This window comes from Ambystoma mexicanum, chromosome 3p (genome assembly GCF_040938575.1).
Source record: "Ambystoma mexicanum isolate Mex_15411 chromosome 3p, UKY_AmexF1_1, whole genome shotgun sequence".
In the NCBI taxonomy this organism is placed as follows: domain Eukaryota; kingdom Metazoa; phylum Chordata; class Amphibia; order Caudata; family Ambystomatidae; genus Ambystoma; species Ambystoma mexicanum.
In genome coordinates, this window is record NC_090925.1 from 167,791,820 (window position 1) to 167,813,771 (window position 21,952).

The 21,952-nt window shown below is 45.8% G+C and overlaps 1 protein-coding gene across 1 annotated transcript; it reads left to right on the forward strand.

The window, feature by feature from the left end:
• The first annotated feature begins 316 nt into the window (after positions 1 to 316).
• Positions 317 to 21,667, forward strand: LOC138579842 (taste receptor type 2 member 40-like). Its single transcript, XM_069650074.1, has 3 exons — positions 317 to 414; positions 11,697 to 11,792; positions 20,719 to 21,667. Exons 1-3 carry the CDS (start codon positions 317 to 319, stop codon positions 21,665 to 21,667), a joined length of 1,143 nt encoding a protein of 380 aa, XP_069506175.1.
• Positions 21,668 to 21,952: the final 285 nt, after the last annotated feature.

The window sequence follows — 21,952 nt, forward strand, 5'->3', positions numbered from 1 at the left end:
CATGAGGCTCAGAAGCCTCTGGAACCACCAGGCTGACATGCTCTCCAACTGCATAAACACCTGACACGTGGCAAACAGATCCGCCATTCTGTCCCCAGTCAGATATACGTTGCAATTGATTGTGTTTCAACGAAAACCCAAGAAAATCAAGTCCTGAGAGACCGTCATGGAAGATTTCTGCCAGTTCACTGACAGCCCAAGGTGGAACAGGAGCTACTGAAGGTTGCTCGAGGCTTTCAGTGTACAGGGACTGCGCAGCAGCCAATCGTTCTAATACGGATACACATGGATACCATGTAGCCGAAGATAAGCTGCGATGACTGGCATCATCTTCGTAAAGACACGCAGTGCCGAGCTGAGACCAAACGGGAGCACGCAAAACTGGAAATGCTCATCCCCCATGGAAAACCGTAGGTATTTCCAATGCGGGCTCAAAATGAGGATATGCATATAAGCATCCTGAAGGTCCACCGCGCTGAGCCAGTCGCCCTTCTGTAGAGATGACTTTATCTGACTCGGGGGATCATCTTGAATTTCTCTTGGAGGAGAGAAAGGTTGAACTGGGAAAGGTCTAGGATGGTGATCAGGCCAGCCTAGTTGGGTTTGGGCATCGTGAACAGACGGGGTAGAAGCCCTCCCCTCTCTTCCCTAGGGGAACGTGTTCCACCGCCTTGAGATCCAGAAGCTTCTGGACTTTGGCTCTGAGGGAGGGCATCCCCAACTGCTGGAAGGGAGGATTGATGGATGGGGTAGGGGGAAGGGGCAAGCGGAAGCCTCCCAGTTATACGCAATGCGCCCTTCCACCGGGGTATCGTGCAAGCGCCAAAACCCTCATTTAGCATGCTTCTTAGAGGCGGGACCCCCAGATCCTATGGAGGAGGCCAAGGACCAAGAGAAAAACCGGCCTTGCTGCTGACGGCGACGGGAGTTTCCAGCTGGAGGATCAACTCTCAGTGTTTTTCTATCTAGAAACCCCCAAAAACAAGAGGAAGATTGAGGCCGCGAAGGCGTTCTCTGAGCCCTAAAAAGTGGTTTTACCAGAACGAACAAAGACCTGGCCGTCTGAGTTCTGTCCTTAGTTTTAGTCAGCTCTATGTCCGTTGACGAATGGAACAGTTCTTTGCCGTCAAAAAGGCAGGTCCAGAACTTTATCCTACACCTCCTTGGAAAACTTCATGGCGTGAAGCCAAGCCTGACGAGATGTGTCAACGCCAAGAATGATGCCCTGAGCCGAGGTGTCGACATGATGCGCCGCAGCCGCAAGCATATCCTGTGCCAGGACTCTGGCATCTGACAACCTAGCCTTAAAATCGTCCAGCTTGTCCGCTTGTCTGCAGGAATGAACTCCTTTCCACATTTTCATATTTGCCCCTGTTAAAATGAGCTCTGCGTTCGCTTGGAATTAGCAAAGATCTTCCTCCCCAAAGAGTCAAGCAACTTGTCCTCATTGGCCAGAACCTGTGCTTCCGGTGTAGATGACGCTGAAGCCGGTCTGGATTGAAGTGTAGCGGCCACCAACACTGTGGAGGAAGGAAGTGGGCAAGACACTAAGGCTACCTCCTCTGAGGTATGAAGCCTATAACGAGCGTCAATCTTTTTGTTAATATGCAGCCCAGTGTGTGGCTTATCCCAGACTTTGCAGACCTCGGCCAAAACATCCTTCTGAAAGAACAAGCCGGTGCGCTCCTGAGGAGACAAGGTGAATGCCCCTGAAAGCACCCCTTCTTGCAGAAGACGTGGCTCAGGTACTAGAACAGAAGAAGAGTCATCATGCCCAGTACCCTATGGAACGCCCTAACAGAGTGGAGCTGGTCGTCTCTATCCTGATCCCCTTGCCCGTCATACAAGGCGTCCGGATCGGCCTGCATCACGTCTGGCTCTGCCGAAGACTTGTCTATTGGAGACAAGGGCGGCGGAGAAAGAAGGGCAGGAGGTGGGGCAACTGGTAGAGGTGGGACAGCTGCCAGAACAACCAAACCAACAATAATAATCCATGGCTATTGTCAATCCTAAGAAAAATAATGAAAGACAGAACAAAGGCAAAAGAAAAAATATGCCAATTAAAAAGGTCCAAATGAACCAGCGCTAAAAACATGTTCCAAAACCGAAATTCAGAAAAACATCATTGGAGAGAATAATAATTACCATTTTCTCAACCAAACAAACTGGCACTAACGTCTTGTATTTGCTTCTAGTGACGTGTCAACCATACAGCAAGCAGACTCTAAATAGTGACTCTGTGGAGACAAAACACAAGGACATTTAATTAAACTGGGAAAACAAGATTCCTTAATTTACAGACATGAACTGAACCGACTGCTCATTCACTGAAGTTGGGGACCAGCCTAACCTAACCGTAGGTAAGAATATCATCAAACTCACCTGTCCATGGATTATTTTTGTTGGTTTTAGAAATGATATTTATACTTGAACCTATTTACATGACGTGACATTCAACAAAATGGAGCGCGGGCATCAACTGGAATCCAGTTTGGAACATTACTCCGTCAAAACTACCAATGTTATGCATAAAGCCTTTTTAGGTTGACTCTTGTGATTTAAAAACTATCTTGTAGTCCCTAGGTCAGTGTAGTTGACGAATGGCACCCCACTTTATTAAATTGGAAAACAATCTTCGCATTTGAGACTCTATAACAATGGATTGAATATATTTCATGTATATTTGTGAAAGTTTTCTAGCGTTCACACTTGTGAGTACCGGTCCCCTCTCATGTGATCCCCTACACCCGATCAGGGCTTTCGGTCTCCCAACTGTGTGTGTGCATGGACCTTATGTGGTTTACACAAGGCGTTATTAACACTTTAACTTAGTTGCACTTTATTCTTTTTGCAAAGACCAAATATGCATTATGGGCTAATACAGATTTAATATATTTTTATACATCTGTGAATAATAATAAAATGTAAGAATTTGTTATTAATATGTTTGTTTGTTTGGATTTGACTGTGTTTTTTTCCTTTCCTGTTCCATTGAAGTCTGTTTAACATTAATGTATTCATTTGAGTTTTGTTCCGGTTGACATGACCTCTGTTTGATACTTCCTGTTGAGTTGTGCACAAAAGAAAATCTGCTCCCCTGACCGATCCGCTGCTCAAAAGGAGTGTGGTAGAGCACCCCAAAAAATCAACAGCCCTTGACCGGACTCTGCTACCAGATGATTAGAGGGTCACAAAAGCCAGATTGCCCTCTAAATGGTATTTGCCAAAAAAGAGACAACACAGAGTGGTTGTGGTATGCTAAATACAGGGTAACCAGTTTATTGCAATAGACTGGGGAAAAAATCTAAATTAAAAGCCAAGCTCTCACCCCAGAATTCTCCAACCTTTGAACAGAAGACATGGGGTTATATAACATGAATGAGTCATTGTGATGTCACAGTTATGAAAACCTATCGCTCCCAATCATTGGCTCCCTCTACTAAACTACATATGGAACCTATATGTGCACAACTAGGGATTGGACAATCATTATCTAAGATCCCACCCATGAACCTTCTCCTAAAACAGTGTGTTACTGATCACATTTGATTATTGGTAGGCACTGAACTACTTCTGTAGTGAAAAAAAGACATGAGCTCATCAGTTTAACTGACAGTTACACTGTCTATGAACTGGCTGCATGCTGACATGTTTGCGTCGATGAGATAGAGAGAGAGAGAGAGAGAGAGAGAGAGAGAGAGAGAGAGAGAGAGAGAGCGAGAGAAGCATATTGCCTTATTTTAATTAAATCAAATAGCCTATGTTTACCTCCCATGCCATGAGTCACTGAGGCTCAAGGCCTTGTTTGCAATCGGTGATCGCCACCCTGCTCTTGGCAGATTTACGAATAATTATTTTTGTGAGTCATCCTGCTCTTACCCTGCTAAGAGTTCAACACTGCATTTAGTTTTTTCTTTAGCTGCTTGCGTCCTTACTTCATGCCTTGCCGGTTACAGAATACATTAATCTGCCAACTTCTTCTGATTTCCTGGGATGCCCAGTTCGTCCCATAAACTTGAAGTGGTTTGCTGTGTCTTTGCAACTTGATTTTTCTGACAGCTGACCGAACACAATAATATCTTCTTACGCCATGTACACTCCCTGCAAAGGCTCGGCCTTGACATTCCTTTGGGTAGCCACCATCTAGACGGCTACAGCATATTTCCTGATTTGTTCAAGTGTGCTGAATTGGGCTTTTCTTAAAGTTGCAAAGCTGAAGTCTCTGCTGGTGCAATTTTTTAAAGTTGCACGTTATGCTTCTTCTGCAAGACACATTTGATCTGCATTTATTTGCTGTTTACAGAGTCCCGGTACATGTCTGGCACACATTTCTACATGGGTACGCTGCAACCTCTTTCCTACCTATAGAAATGCTGCCCTAATAGTGTTATGAGTCCCTCATCCTTGGTACATGCCTACCTGTCACCTAGTCTATTCTATTTAAAAAGAGACACTAATTGTGCAAGCTAATGCCTCCTCTGTCCCTACTTTCAAGGGAGGTAGGGCCTGGGAGCATATGATGGTGATGCTGGGCCTTACTCCCACCCCCTGACAATGTCTAGGATAACATGGGGGCAAGCTGTATGTAGCATTCACCAGGTTATCAGGCATCCCAAACACTGTGGTGCATTGTGTTAAAATCCGTGCCCTGGGCATCCTCTTCCTCCTTCGCATTGACCTTTACGCCTGCTAGCATGTGGCCCCATGGATCACAGTGTTTGCGAGTGACTTTCCCCAAACAAGGTCGAAATCCATGAATTCGGTTGAGTTTGCGATAGACTGGGCGTGTGATTCCTTAGAGTGGGTGTCCCTCAACATGCCCAAATGTTCCCTTGTTCTTTCTAATTCTGCATGTTGCGCCCCCTGTTTGGATCTCTGCATAGGCACAGCCCACACTGTGTGTGGAGTCTCGTGCAAGGCGCTCGACCACTCGTAGAGACGTGCCAAGTCTGCGTGAAGTCCCTGCCAGGCCCGGTTAATTCCTGCAAAGTCAATTCCATGAATCGGGATGGGGTTTTGCGTGCAGAATAGCATGCAAAGTCCCAATTCTCCCTGCAATAAATTCCACGAATCAGGCCCTCAGAGCCGTAATTGCCCATTCACGGGCGGCGGAAAAAAAATGATACCGGCCCAGCTACCACCAGTATCATAATGAGGCCTTCTGTATATGAATTACTTATAATGGTGCCTATATGGTAAGTGTAAACTGACTGTAAGAATTAGACGGAAAACGTCAGCAGCGTTCCATTAACGCTCAAAGTATCTGTTGCGAAAAAAACCTTCTTTACCTCGAGCAGGCGGCAAAAAGCAGGAAACCCTGACATTTGATATAGAAATGCAGAAACTTACCTGCAAGATTTCCAAATGAGAGTATTTCACTCTATTTTTTGAAGGGGAGAGTAAAATGATTTTGGAGGATTACATTCCCAATACCATGTCCTAATTGTTGTATTTAGTTAATGTTTTTAAATATAAACAAGACATCTTTTTGTAAGTCCTACTTCTCTGCACCTAGTAATTAAGTTCCTCGTCAGATCATAATATTAGTGCTGCTTCCTATGTTATTGATCTGCCGGTACCACAGTTCCAAACACATTTGTGGAGCTGTGTTGGTGGAAGTTTGTATTTTGTGGGAAATATTTGTATTCTCTATTTTCTTTTGTTTCTGTGAATGTGCCTGTTTTTAGGGCATACAGGTGGCTGGTTGAATGTTTATCTGTACGGTTGTATATCTATAAACACTGCTGTGAATGCTTAGCAAAGGTGCTTTCTGGAAATAATACACAAATAACAAAATCCAGCTGCATTCCACTAAAATGCAGCTGCACTGCTGTTGTTCTTTTCTTCATTTGCTTCTGCAATAATTTAAGATGGACATTTGTATACTCCCAGAATGCTTTGGGGCTGCATTAAATATGTACATATTCTAATTGCATGTTGTCAATTGGTTGTCACTTTAATCTAATGGATTTCCCAACACGAGGAGTGTGGCTAGATTTGTTTTCTTCTGGCGACAGACCTATCACTCCTCCTTGCAGCTGGGCAATTGGAGGAAGGAAATTGAAGTTTCCAATTGTTTCAGAGAGATGCTCCGTTCCCCAAGTACAGGCGTGATGGTGCACACAGGAGGCGCACAAGGATACGACATATTGAAATCTTGTTTATCAGTGTGGTAAGGGTGTCTGGGGGTCATTCCGAGTAGGGCGGTAAGGGTTAACGGTCACCGGTAACGAGACCAGTGCCGTTAAACCCTTAGCGCCCAATTCCAATTTCCCTTTGCGGTTTGGTACTTAATGCCTGCTTTTAGCAGGTGTTAAAAAACGAACCCGCAAAGTGACTTTGAAGGTTATTACAGCACCGTAATTTAGGGTACCGTAATTACCTCCTTCCCCATTCCCATTGAGCCCTATGGGGCCAACCTTGGAATGGACCGGTAATCACTCCATCCACCAGGCCGGATTTGGGACGAGTTGGGAGGCAACCATGGAGCCAATAGCTCCATGGTTACCTCCAAACTCGGAATGAGGGCCTCTGTGTTTGGGATGCAGTAAGAGCATGGTTTGCGGAGGCGGCATGGAGATGGGTCAAAATTGTGAGATCACCTTCTATTTTATCATTCTGCGTTGTTGATAGCTTGCCATTAAACCTTTCATCCTTATCATTTAAGATTCCATGTTTGAGTGTAGGCAATGTCCCCTCTATGCAGGGGTCTGACGACTTAGGCTCTCCACATGTTTTGAACTATAAATCCCATATACCCTAACAAGCGTAGTCAGTGTGTAGGACCAGAAAGGTAACCATATAGTCGAATGATACGTATAATATGTTGGCCAGAAGCCAATCGCATCATATGACAAACATCGCGATCAAAGAATTGTCAATGTAACCATAGGGCGTCCATTTTGTGAAATGTCGGCCATTTGCTTTTTTCTTTTCTGTCAAAACGCTTTGCAAAATGTATTCTATGCTTTAGACTCGCACACCGTGCGAGGCCACGGCTTGAACGCTGAAACACGAACACAGACAAGAATGTCAAACTGTGCAGAAATACATTGTTTTTTCTCTTTCACTATGTCCTTGAAGTCGAGCAGAAGCCGCATCTAATCATCAGACCAGGTGCCGGTTTGTCTTGCAAGAGCTGCTGTAAAAGGCAGTTAAACATGAATTATATTCTCCTAGCGGTGTTCCTTCCTGGAGAGTGGTATTTTCTGCTTCAGGACTATCTGACCCTTAGCTCATGAGCCAAAACACACAGATAACGAAGTAAGGAATGTCTCCCTGCTAAGAACACGATATCCTCGCTGAGCCAGAAGCTCCATTTTCCCCATAACAGAAAGCTGTCCTGCTGCCTTTGCTAAAATAACGATGTTTAGGCTGAATGAAGACTTGTCATAACGTGCCATAATTGTCAATCACTGAACCCTAGCCTGTATGACATGTATGTGGGGGGGTCGAACTACCTTAGCAAAGGTTATGTCTAATGTATATATATTTCTGCTTGAGCGCTGTTTGCTCTCTCTCGCATCTCACAGTGTTTGAGAACACACGTCGTGAGGCGATGAGACCCATTCCGCTGACTGAGAATACTTTGAAATAAACCAGATTTGTTTGGAAAATGAACCTCGTGTCTGACCTGTCGTTTTAGTATATGGTTATTGTGCCTTAGTTTCCATATGCAGTCTTTATGGCCTAGCAAGTGGTGAGGGAACATTCGAGTCCAACACATTTATAGAGCTGCAGATTGCAGATCCATGCTCTAAAGGTAAACATTGCGACCCACAAGAGAGAGGAAGCTTACACTTATGTCATTACACAATTTCTTTTAAGCACCACCCAGCACTCTTCTGGCCACCTATGTGGTCATTGTTCTAAATCTCTCTACAACGATATATCTTTCCTTCATGGAGTGATCCTCACATCATAGCCTACCCTTAATCTCTGTCATGGTGTAACCATTTGCATCTCAACACATCGCCATTTTTTATATCCTTCATGGAGTGATAGTCACATCATAGCCAACCCTTAATCTCCATCATGGTGTAGCCATTTGCATCTGAACACATCACCATTCTTTATATCCTTCATGGAGTGATCGTCACATCAGAGCCTACCCTTAATCTCCATCACATCAAAGCCTAAACTTAATATCTGTCACATTGTAGCCTACCCTTCATCTTCGTCACATCATAGCCTACCCTCATCTCCATCATGGTATAACCATTTGCATCTCAACAAATTACCATTCTTTGACCCTAGCTCAGTGCATTTATCTTTAAAAAACACTCCATCCCACTATCCCTTAAGTGTCTCTCGATTCCTGCTTTGTTAAACATCATTCCATCACCATTATGTTAAAATTAAATAAATTAGCACACCAATATAGACATGCTGCTGAACATGAGTTGTGAACCCTCTGCTCATTTGCTACCCGACCCTGAGCTGAACCCTCCGAGTCGAGGATGACAAGGAAATGTGATCTTCAATGCAAACTAGGCCTCTTGGGTACTGTCTGAAAGAGAGGCGGACGGCGCCACTAACCTCCTAGATGCTGACTCTGAATACCAGTGAGGGTCCTGGGAGTCATTTCTGTGGGAATGTCTGAGATGTTGTGTGCCTTAGTGATGATCTCAATGGGCATGTGAAAGCTTACCCTAAGGCAGTCGCACTGATGTAAGTACGAGTCCTTTGAGGGCTGCTCCAGTCCGTAACACACTGGAGCACGTCAATAGCAGGGGCACCTGCTATTTCTTTTAGTTCAAGAAATGAGCTGTATCATGTGGCATGAAAATCGACCTGGCAAGACTTTGGCCACAGCACCACCTCATATGCAACCTGCTAAGCGTAACCGTATCGCTTGGATATTTGCATAACGCCAGAGCAGCATGTGTCTTCGTGCCTCCCCCGCCGCAGCTGATTTTTCAGGACCATCATACCTCGTTGGATGTGCTTACACTTGGTGAAGGGTCCATGGAAGACTGAGCCTCCCTAGTCATGAAGGGCTCCTGATGATCCCCAAAGCAGTCCTCAGACAGCGCCCTTGCAATTGGGCACAGGTGTCAGCAGCTTTTTGACACCTGCACCGTTTTTGTTATCTTACAAAAACATGGTGTCGTGTATGCTTGGCTTTAGCGTGCAGAGGAACTGTGCCTGCTGCCTTCCACCACACAGTGGCGATGTACTCGCTCCCACTCCTGCTTCTCAGTCGAACAGCTAGAAACTACCTCCATGTTATCATCGCTTATTGTTAATCACAAAGTGACTTTTAGCTGTGCATTTGAATGTTTTCATCCAAACAGATTGTGCATTAATTACATGTACCAAGAAGTGGAAGATCGTTTGCATCAGAACAAGAGACCAAGGGGGTCATTCCGAATTTGGAGGCAGCCATGGTGCTATTAGCACCATGGCTGCCCCTAAACTCGGGTCCGGGTAGTCGGAATGGGGACTTACCAGGACATTCCGACCTATGCGGACCCGGTAAGTCCCCATTTAGAAAACCATTCCCCATTCCCATTGAGCCCCCATAGGGCCCCCATAGGGCTCAATGGGAATGGGGAAGGAGCTAATAACGGGCCCGCAAATTGCAGGCCCATTATTAGCTCCATGGTCTCTTAACTGGTCCCGCTAAGGGCGGCTGGTAAAACCAGCTGGCCCTAGTGGACCTGCTAAGGGACCTCGGAATGCGGCAGTAGGAGGTTAACAGCACCGCCATCCTTACCAGTGCCATTCACTCCCTACTGCCATACTCAGAATGATCCCCCAAGAATTAAATGTGGTGCTCTAACCACAGAACCACTCAATCTCACACAATTCGGGTAGACGCCCATCCGACATTAGCAAATGACATCACCAAACATGGCCACATCACAACCACTGACATCAGAACTTGCTGACATGCTCCCACCCCCTCCCTAACCCAACGTCATTTCCCTGAACTCAGCCCAAAAGAGGGCCTTCTATAGAGACTACGCCTCACCTGGACTCTTAATAGAATGCATGGAATGTTGGAGTGAGAGACAGAGAATGCAAGCTGAGAGAATGTTACTGTATAAGTGTGTCCTGGGAGAGGCAGTTGGAGATGTAGACCCCTGAGAGAGGATGCCGGTGCTTGTTGTTGTTCCTATGATGTTCCTACTTGATAAACCTGACATAATGAACTGGATGTAATGTACAGGGAACATATTAAAGAAGTTACTGGTACATCCCAAGATGTCAGAGTCATCTTTGGCAAGAACTAATCTCTACAACTTCCCACACAACGATGTGGGAGGGCACATGGCCCTGTCTTCACAACATGACAATGTCTAGCAAGGAACAGATCAGCATATTGTTTCTAATATACAAGTGCTGCAGGCAATATTTTGTTAATGCCCTCGTTAGCTCAAGGCACAGTGATATACGGCAATCCTCGCAATGTGTGCATGATCTGCTATTTCTCTGGTCATGCAATGTTAGACAACAGTCCCTTGAAAACTCAGAACCGTGCAGTTCTGGATAACATTACTACCCACCGTGCAACAAGGCCATCCCAATGGCAGATGGCCACCCTACAAATGGCAAGCAGCAGTAACAGAGTTTCCAGGACATAAGGTGAAACTAGATGCAAGAAAAGCCATTTCACTGGGCCAGCATGAAAGAAACCAGGTTCCAGGACATGTCATAAAATGGAACTATTGAGAAAGATGCCCGGGTGCTTTACTCTGTTGGTGGGAATCGACGAGGCTGAAGACCTAATGGCCAGAATCCTTCCAGATTGAATAGTCTGACTAGCCTTTTAAGAGGACCTCAGTCTTCGCTGAATTTAACTGTGGTCCATCTACTTTTGGACAAGAAGGATGCAGGTGGAATGAGATGTGGCATAGGTCGAGGCGGATGAATGGAAGAACCGTAGAATGTGTGAATCTGCCACGTAATTCAGCATACCAGGGCAAACCACCTAATTAGGCATGCAGAGATTCACAATGACAAGAGGTGGCTTCCTGGCAGAGCCCTGGGGGCACCACATTTGTAAGACTGGGGCGTGGATAGAAATTCAACATCACAATATGTCACCAAGCAAGCAAGTCAGGGACAATGCCATGGAGAAGAACCCCTTGCACGGAGGAAGGCCAGCTGGACAGTATAAAATATGGCCAATAATTTGCAATAATCCTGTAGCTGGCGGACATCCGCTCTGCCCACAAGGATTGCTAAATAAGAAAAACCAGAGAATGACAAATAATGGCTCAAACTCATTGGGGTCCATCTAAGGCTTGCCCAAAAGAGGGTAACCTGAGCATGTTTTAGTTAATGCAGAACTAGTCCTTATTTTAAAGAATTTTTGGGAACACATTATTAGGATTTGCAGGGTTTTGATATTCAGCAATAGTTTTATACAGGTAAGCCTGAGTGGGTGCTCATCAAAGGCAGTGGCTATCATGCCTATCCAGGTCTTCAGCCTGCAAGAAGAAAGGAAGGTCAGAAAATCCATTGTGCTCTACGTATTGAAAGAGACGCCTCACCAATAAGTGTATGGTTTTGTGGGCCATGGACTTTCAGAATTCCACCCCAAAAATCTTCTCATCTGGTCACCTGGGGCCAGATTACAGAAACTGTGCACCGCAGCAAGTGCAATGTTTGCCCTATTTTTAAAAACACTGGGACACCTTAAAAAACCATTGCACCTCAGCACGTATTGTATTTGGTTATTTATATAGCACTATTTCCCCACTTGTGTGGCTTCAATGTGCTTTTTTTCCCTTGATTAGAACGTCCTTGTTGACCGTAGTCGATGTGGTTGGAAATTCTAGTGGGTTTAGCTAAGGAGATGCATGTGTGCATGTCGCCGTTCTAGGACTTTGGTGGCTGGCAAGGCTAAACTAAGCAGCCCAAGAGAGGTCAGACACATGAGTGGATGCTGTTGGGGGTTAGAAATAGATTGCTATTGTTGAGAGAGTCTATGTGAGGCCAGCTATACCGGGTTCCTTTTGGGTGGTGGTCGCTGTATGCTAGTGGCAGAGGTGTTGAGGTACGTCAGGTGTTTCAGTCTGGACGGCTATGTTCAAACTAGACCAGATGTGCTTAGCCGTAGCCGTATTGTATCGTGCATGGATGATTGGCCGTCCCGGCGGCCTGTGTCCACACTAGTGGTGTGAGATATAGGTACAATAGGCTGTGAGATTGCTCGGCTGGGGCAATATTTATCCAGGTTTGTAATTGAGAGTCCTATACCAATGGGCCTAGGTTTCATACTATAGTCAGTATCCACGTATATTAAACAAAGATGGAGGCTACATCTAGATTTGAGAATCCTGTATAGTGGGAGAAAGGCCTATGTTCCACAGTGCAGTAAGTTTAAGCATATGGTAAACAAAGATGGAGGCTACGCCTAGATTTGAGAATCCTGTATAGTGGGAGAGAGCGCTAGGTATCACAATGCAGTAGGTTTCATCATACAGTATAAAAAGACAGTATAAAAAGATGGAGGCTACACCTATATTTGAGACCCCTGTACAGTGGGTCGGAAGCCTAGGGTTAAAAAAAAAAAGTAGCCCTCATCATACAATAAACAAAAGGAGGATGCTTCACCTAAATTCGAGAATTCAGCATGGTGGGGGGAAGGGGCCTAGGGCTTCTCAAGGCAATAGTTCAGTAGGTTTCTGTAAGTTGACAGTCATTGATGGTTTGTTGTACCTAGATTTGGCAATACATTTGTAGTGGGAGATTGATAGTGTTGAGAGCTTCCCTGAGTGAGCGATGCAGGTTAAGAGTGGCAGTGATTACTTAATGATGGGCATGTGCTACCCTGGGCTACTTATCTCATTGTTAGTCGTCTCTCATGAGTATCGGCGGGCAAGGTTTTGCCCGACCTGGCTGAAGCCTTGCTACACTCACTCCCAACCACAGACAGACCTCTACCTATCAAATCCTCTGACTCTTGGCACAACAACTCACACATCCCTCTCACCCCCTACTCGCACCCGCAAAGGAACAAACCACAAATGGTTCATGTCCCACCCGAAAACTGTCAAAAACCATAACCGCTCCATCGAGCGCAAATGGTGAGCATCAAAACCTCCCCTTAGCAAAATCCCTGCTCGCCCACCATCACCGTAACTACAAATCCGAGATCCGAAGGGCCAAAAAAAACAACTATAATAAAAGAATCCTGAACTGCTGCGGCGGTAGTAAAGCGCTCCACAGTATCATCTTGGAATTCGTGAAGCCCACTTGCACCTCTGCCCCTAACACGCCCACACAGGTGCTCTGCAACTCCCTCTCCCATCAATTCAACATAACAGCACTGGACAGGACGACCACCCTTAATTCCAAACTCTCCAACCTCACCCGCTGCCCAACCCCTGCTGCTCAGAATCCCCCCTCCCGCAGTGCTGACTTTCAACTCCTTCCAGCCAACCTCGAGTGAGGAATGCCTCAAACTATTGTCCAACAGCAGACGCTCCGGGTCCCCCCTTGACCCTTGCCCGCATCTCTCCTTGAAGAGATATTCTCCTCTACCTGTGCAGGAGAACATGCCAGGTCCATACTCAATGACTCCTTCACTTCTGGCTCCATCCCAGAACCCTTCAAAGTAGCACACGTCAAACCCCTGCTGAAAAAGGCAGGTCTCAACCTACTCCCACTCACTTGGAATCTGAGACTTGGAACTCACATGGATTGCCTCGTTCCTTAACAACAGGAAACAAATCACTACCCCCCCCTTTACCTCCGCAGCTCGCCCAGTGAACAACGGAGTACCCCAAGGCTCCTTCTTTTAACCTCTACATGACCTCACTACCAGGGATCATCCGCTTGCACAACCTCACCTGCTACAATTATGCTGATGACACCCAAATGATCCTGGTAATCCCCAAGACAAGCTCTGAACATCCCCCACTTGGCACTCCACCGCCACCTCCAACACAGTCAAAAACCTTGGTTGCACATTGGACTCAGGCCTAACCCTGTGCCACTAGCTCAATAATGTATCCAAATCCTGTCCCTACCACCTCGGGCTGCTGAGAAGCATCTTCCCTTATCTCACCGTCCCCAACAGATTGACTTCTATTATATCAATTGTCATGTCCAGACTGGACAATGCGAACTCTTGTACTTGGGTGCTCCGGAAAACCAACTTAACAAACTTCAAACAGTCCAAAACTCAGCTGCTAAACTCCTCCTTGCACTAGGACGAAGGAACCACATCTCACCTGCCCTCCGCACACTCCACTGGCTACCTATTGGACAAAGGGCCACTTTCAAAATCCTGTTCATCACCCACCAAGCAGTGCACAAGGCGACCCGACATACCTTCAAGAGAAGACTATACGCTACCACCCATCATGTACCCTAAGGTCAAGCACGGCCCTCCTACTAATGTTTCCAGCCTCCAATTCAGCCAGACTTGGAGGGCCACCCTACTCTACCCTGCCACCAACTCTATGGAATTCACTACCTCTCCATATTCGACACAACCAGTACTACATGGCCTTTCATAAAGCAGTAAAAACATGGCTTTTCCCAAATCCCTGAAAGAGTCCGCCTTAGGCCATAAACCCACCTCCCAATGGACAAAGTGCTGTGAGAATCAGCACCAACCTGAAACACAAAAGAAGAGCCACAGAAGAGGACTGACCAATTAATGAATCACCTCACCCCAGAAAATCAAGGACAACCAGAGCTCGGAAGTAAGCCTACAGACCAAAAGACTTCCGGCCTAGGCTTCTGCAGACCGCAGGCACCTAGCTCAACCGCCAAAGCATAGCTGATATTATATGATCAGTAGAGGTAACCCCTGGCTACCTAGGAATAGGAACCTAGAAGCCTGCACCAGAGGCACAGAAGCAACTATGCTTGGCTAAACTGTCTGGCGAATCATACTATAAACCAAGAAGCGTGAGCAACCCAGCATAAAATTGTTCCAGTGGCCTGGAAAATGGGTCCTCCTATTCACACTACAGAGCGTATGGAAAAGGACCCACCAACCGAGATAACACAACATACCATCACCCGCCACTACCACGAACCACCAGGACAGACACGGCTGGCACACTGAGCTCCAAAAGCATCCCAAGTAAGGAAGGCACCCATCGATAACCACAGACACACATTCCTATCAATATGCTCAATCTTCAACCCACAGCGCTTTGAGATCATACCAATGGTACATACAGCACCATACAAATACACTATAACATAATATAACATAACATATATTCCTATTAATGCCTGCTGATATCCCCACACTACCATTGGTCTTATCCGCTATGGTTTTAGGGAACCAAGGAGCATCTGGTGGAGATTGTGTGGGGACTCTGCATTTTGGATCACTCCCATGTTGTATTTTATGTGCTGCTTCAACGGCTGCGTTGATCTTATCCTCTATAATTTTCGGGTAGCGATGGTCATCTGGTGGGGTGCACAATCTGTTTGGAGGAAAACATTTGAATACAAAGCTAAAATTCGCTTTGTGGTTAACAATAAATGATAACATGGAGGTCGATTCTAGCGACTGAGGGGCAGGAAAGGGAGAGAGTAGATTGCCACCGTGCGGTGGAAGGCAGCAGGCACAGTTCCTCTGCTCCCTAGAGCCCTGCATACACAGCACCATCTTTTTGTAAGATAACAAAAACGGTGCAGGTGTCAAAAAGCTGCTGACACCTGCGCCCGATTGCAGGGGCGCTGTCTGAAGACTTCTTTGGGGCTCATCAGGAGCACTTCATAACTAGGGGGGGTTCAGTCTTCCATGGACCCCTCACCAAGTTCAAGCACATCCAACGAGGTATGATGGTCCTGAAATATCAGCTGAGGCAGGGGAGGGCGGAGGCAGGGAGGCACCCTCCCTCTCAAGACACATGCTGCTTTGGCGTTATGCAAATGTCCAAGCGATACGGTTACGCATAGCAGGTTGCATATGAGGCGGTGCTATGGCCAAAGTCTTGCCAGCTCGATTTTCATGACACATTATACACCTCATTTCTTTAACTAAAAAAATAGCAGGTGCCCCTGCTATTGACGTGCTCCAATGTGTTACGGACTGGAGCAGCCCTCGAAGGACTCGTACTTACATCAGTGCGACTGTCTTAGGGTAAACTTTCACATGCCCATTGAGGTCATCACTAAGGAATATAACATCTCAGCATTCCCTCAGAAATGACTCGGAGGACCCTCACTGGGAGTCAGAGCCTGCATCTGGGAGGTAAGTGGCGCTGTCCGCCTCTCTTTCAGACAGTACCCAGCAGTCCTAGCTTGCATTGAAGATCACATGTCCTTGTCATCCTCAGACCTGGAGGGGTCACCTAAGGGTTGGGGGAGCAGAGGGTTCACCTCAGGGTTGGGGAAGCAACCGAGCAGAGGGTTCACCACACATGTTCAGCAGCGTGTCCATATTGGTATGCTAATTTATTTAATTTGAACATAATGATGATGGAATGATGTTTAACAGAGGAGGAATCGAGAGGCACTGAAGGGATACTGGGATGGAGTGTCTTATAAAGATAAATGCACTGAGCCGGGGTTAAAGAATCGTGATGTGTTTCGATGCACATAGTTACACCATGACGGAGATGAAGGGTAGGCTATGATGTGACAGATATTAAGGGTAGGCTTTGATGTGATGGAGATTAAGGGTAGGCTCTGATGTGACGATCACTCCATGAAGGATATAAAGAATGATGATGTGTTTCGATGCACATAGTTACACCATGACGGAGATGAAGGGTAGGCTATGATGTGACCATCACTCCATGAGGGATAGGTATATCGTTGCAGAGAGATTTTGAACAATGACTACGTAGGTGGCCAGAAGAGTGCTGGGTTGTGCTTAAATGAAATTGTGAAAGACATAAGCGTAAGCTTCCTCTCTCTTTTGGGTTGTAATGTTTAACTTTAGAGCAGGGATCTGCGACCTGCGACTCGATAGGTGTTTTGGACTACGACTTCCATGTTCCCTCACCACGAATTATGCTGGTTAGGGTCTATGGGATTTATAGTCCAAAACATGTAGTGAGCCTAAGGCATCAGATCCCTGCATAGAGGGTATATTAACTGCACTCAAACATGGAATCATAGATAGGGATGAAAGATTTAATGGCAGGCTATCAAAATCACACAATGATACAATAGAAGGTGGTCTCACAATTCTGACCCATCTCCACACAGCATCTGCAAACCGTTATCTTACTGCATCCCACACACAGGCACTCTTACCACACTGATAAACAAGATTTCAATATGTCCTATCCTTGTGCGCCATCACACCTGTACTTGGGGAACTGAGCATCTCTCTGAAACAATTGGAAACTTCAATTTCCTTCCTCCAATTACCCAGCTGCAAGGAGGAGTGATAGGTCTGTCGCCAGAAGAAAACAATCTATCCGGCCTCCCCGTGTTGGTAAATCCACTAGATTAAAGTGGCAACCAATTGAGAAAATGCAATTAAAATATGTACATATTTCATGCGGCCCCACAGCATTCTGGGAGTGTGAAAAAGTCCATGTTGAGTTATTGCCGAAGCAAGTGAAGAAAAGAACAACAGCAGTGCAACTGTATTTTAATGGAATGCGGCTGGATTTTTTGCTTTGTGTATTATTTCCAGAAAGGACCTTTGCTAAGCATTCACAACAGTGTGTGTAGGTATATAACCGTACAGATAAACCTTCAACCAGCCACCTTTATGCCCTAAAAACAGGCAAATTCTCCCAACAAAAGAAAATAGAGGGTACAAATATTTCCAACAAAATACAAATTTTCTACCAACACAGCTCCAGAAATGTGTTTGGAACTGTGGTACCGGCAGATCAATAACAAAGGAAGCAGCACTAATATTATGATCTGAAGAGGAACTTAATTACTAGGTTCAAAGAAGTAGGACTTAAAAAAAGATGTCTTGTTAAAATTTAAAAACATTAACAAAATACAACAATTGGCACTGGGTATTGGGAATTTTATCCCCAAATCATTTTTACTCTCCCCTTCATAAATAGAGTAAAATACTCTCTTTTAGAAATCTTGCGGGCAAGTTTCTATTTTTCTATATCAAATGTGAGGGTTTTCCTACTTTCGCCACCTGCTCGAGGTAGAGAAGGTTTTTTTTTTCTCAAATCTCTGCATAACTAATTAACCCGAGAATCCACACAACCATTTTTTCGCCCAGCTATCCGCACGCACTTCACCACACCGCAACAAACAAACAATCCATAAACCGCACCAACAGCACATGAGGTCTCGCATTAGTCCGATACTCACACCGAAGCTCAGCGCATGGTGGAAGCCGAACTGAAGCCGGCAACAGGACACCTTTTCTCTCACTTTCCTACTCCGTCTTCACCGACTAACCGATCCCGCCCGCCTTCGTGTTTTACAGATCTACCTGAGTGCTTGGGGACCAATTCCATTGGTGACGGTGCAGGGTATAAATACCTTTAACATTTAACAGATCCACTGAGTGTTAATGGACTGCTGCTGATGTTTCTCGTCTACTTATTACAGTCAGTTTACACTCACCATATAGGCACCATTATAAGTAAGGTGTATACAGTAGACAATGGGCCTCATTATAAGTTTGCCGGTCCGGTAACAACGGTACCAGTAAGCTTGCTGGTACCATTGTTACCGAACCGGCAAACTACAAGTTCTGCTCGCGGGTGCCTTCCCGCCCACCAGGTCAGACGTGACGGGCGTACCAGCACCCGCGAGCAGACCATGTCGGATGCACCGGCACCATTCCGAATGGTGCAGGTGCATCCGGCATCCCCATTCCCATTGAGCCCTATGGGACTGGAATGGGAATGGGGAGTAATGCATTCCGACGCCTGCCAATGGGAAAATACAAGGTATGCCAGGGCTGTAATGACCCTCTATTTCCCCATTGCCAGGTGCCAGAAAAATTCACGAGTTCGGTGGCAGCCTGCCGGTTTTACCAGCAAGACTACCGCTGAACTTGTAATGAGGCCTAATGAACGGTTTTATTGCTACTTTTACCATGCTGCCACATTCCAAGTTTGGTGGTGACTTAAAGGAAAGACCTCTAAAAAAGGTAGTTCCTCTATAAAAAAGAATGCTGCAATTATTGCCATCAGATTTATCGCAAGTGATAATTCCTCCAATCTCCAATTGGACTCCATAATGGGGAATAACATGCGTCCATAAAGGGGAATAACATGCCTTCCATCCTGACACTCGCAATATGGTGGATTTGCCTCCAAAACAAGTGGCTGGATTGGTAAATGAGTTTGTCGCAATTCTGTCAAACTAATAATAAGGTCCTGCCTCTACGCACCATGTGCAGACTCATTAGGGAGGCTTTGAGATCTATCCACCATGTGCAGACCCAGTAGGAGGCTTTTGAGATCTATCCACCATGTGCAGATTCATTAGGGATGTCTTTTGATCTATTCACCATGTGCAGAATCATTATGGAGGCTTTGAGATCTATCCACCATTTGATGACCCATTAAGGAGGCTTTGAGATCTATCCACCATGTGCAGGCTCATTAGGGAGGCTTTGAGATCTATCCACCATGTGCAGGCTCATTAGGGAGGCTTTGAGATCTATCCACCATGTGCAGACTCATTAGGGATGCTTTGAGATCTATCCACAATGTGCAGAATCATTAGGGAGGCTTTGAGATCTATCCACCATGTGCAGACTCATTAGGGAGGCTTTCACATGAACTTTCCCAACACTGATGCTATATCACGCCAACTGCTGACTTCATGGAAACAATAGAACACTTAGAAGGAATTTTAAACAACTTTTTTTAAACAATTTGTTTTTCAATTAATGGTATCACCGGTGGTTGGTGAAATAAAGGGGCGCCTTACTCCTCCACCACACCCTGTGCATGCACGAACATAAGAGGGACTGTTTGTTGTTGCGCACAGGACATTGCAAACTATATTTATTCCAAATGTGGGTTCTCAATTGGTTGTCATTTTCAGCTAGAAACACAAAGAATTGACCAACGCAGAGGAGTGCAGCTTGACTCTAGTAGAGTGTGTCTGGATTTTAGTGGAGTACGAATGGATTGTGTTCTTCGTGTGTAGTCGTTACAGCCAGGACCCATGCACCTTGTGAGTTTCTAGGTATTGCCAAAAGCAGAGAGCTCTGATGATGTGAGATGGAGTAGACATGGGTTGGGCAATGGAGAAAAGTGCAAAAAGACAGGGTTGGGCACAACAGACAAGCTCAAGAGGGGATTGGAGAATCACACGAAAGGAAGGAGATTGGAGGGAACGATAATCTAATGGAGGGGAGGAGACACAAACTAGAAAGGGCCTCACCTGTAATCGTAGACACACCCTAAGTGCCGCCTCTTGGAGAGAAAGCAGCCTGTCATCTTTAGATAACGCGAGTGTGCATATCCTTCAAGAAACCTTTTTGGGAGGAGCAATCCTCCTCCTCTGTTAAGGGAATGTTCCTTCCTCCAGTTGCTTCACAAGAGGGTCCAGTAAGGGTGCGATCCATTGGGACTCTTCTAAAAAGCAGACGCGTCGGCAGTGTGCACAGTTTTCCACTGTCTTTGGTGCTGTAGTGGCTCACTGATTGCTTCCACATTTTCTTGGATTGAAGATCACTAAACTTGATGTCACATTATTCGCAAACACACAGTTTCTTCTAAAAGGACCCATTATCAGGTTGTCATAAAACAAGGTAATTGGGGAAAATACAGGATCGGCTGGATTCTCAAACAACCACAAGCTTGAACAGTGTTTGCAAGCACATCCCTTTCTCAACAGCAGAGCCCACCAAAAGGCAGAGACCAAGGGACCAAGGAAGATGAACAGTATGCATCCATTTCAGATTGTATTCCTGGTAATAAATGGAGTTCAAGTGCTAATGGGCTTCACTACCAACACCTTCATAACAGCTGTGATCTCAACTGAATGGGTTGGGAACGGGCACCCGCCAACTGCATCCAATCTCTTGCTACTCTCCCTGGCGCTAGTCAACATTCTTCTGCTGTTCAGCATGTCTGCAGAAAGTCTGAGCCGCATCCTATGGAGAGAGATGTACAACAGAGTCTTTAAAATCTTCTTCATCCTTGGGCCCCTGTTTACGTACTCCACCTTCTGGATCAACACCTGGCTCTGTGTCTTCTACTGTGTCAAGATCATCAACATCTGCCATTCCCTGCTTGCCCGCCTGAAGCAGGGGATCTCCGGGATGGTTCCCTTGCTCCTAACGTGGTCCATACTGGCATCTTTCTGCACCATCATCCCAACAATCTTGTCTCTTCACGAGGACCAATTCACAGTAAACTCCACAAGTACCAACAGCAGCTTGACAGGCACAGTGATTAGAATGAGCCTTTCCCATAAGCTGCTGATGTCCGTCATGGGATGTGTTGTGCCAATGGTCCTGATACTAGTGTCAGCTGTGCTGGTTCTAACATCCCTGTACAGACACACCCAGAGGATGCAGCAGAACACATCAGGGTTTAATGGAGGGCCCAGCATGGAGGCCCACATTAGGGCAGCCAAAACCATCCTGTCCCTCCTGGCACTATATGTCTGCTTTTATGTGTGTTTGATGATGGGCATTACAGATGATTCATGGTTTGAAGAAACTGCTGCATTCTATATTTACAAAAGCATAATGTTGTTGTATCCCTTGGTTAACTCTCTGATCCTCATCCTCGGAAACCCTAAATTGAAGGAGGCCATCCCCAAGATCTCCTGCGAATGATTCATACCGGATGTCATGAGCAGATGAGATGGCGATGGTGGTGCTTCTCTGCTGTCTGTTTTAGGTGCTTCTTGCAATACGGTTTCTTTCATTTTCTAACTTCTCTGACATTCTTCACTCTTCTCTTTCTGCCTGTCTGTTTGATATTCAACAATGGTTGCACTTGTGTTTCTGGGACTTTAACACCTCTAACACATATGTTCTTTTCTCCCCACCCTCATCTATTTCCCCTTCTCCCCACTAGCCTTCCTTTGCCTCCCCCGTGAATCTCCCCTTTTCTGCCAC

Coding starts and splice junctions, on each gene's coding strand:
- LOC138579842 (XM_069650074.1), top strand. CDS start 317: ATGACTGGCATCATCTTCGTAAAGACACGCAGTGCCGAGCTGAGACCA. Junction 415..11,696: donor TCCCCCATGGAAAACCGTAG/GTATTTCCAATG, acceptor TTATTTATATAG/CACTATTTCCCCACTTGTGT. Junction 11,793..20,718: donor GTGGTTGGAAATTCTAGTGG/GTTTAGCTAAGG, acceptor CTTTCTCAACAG/CAGAGCCCACCAAAAGGCAG.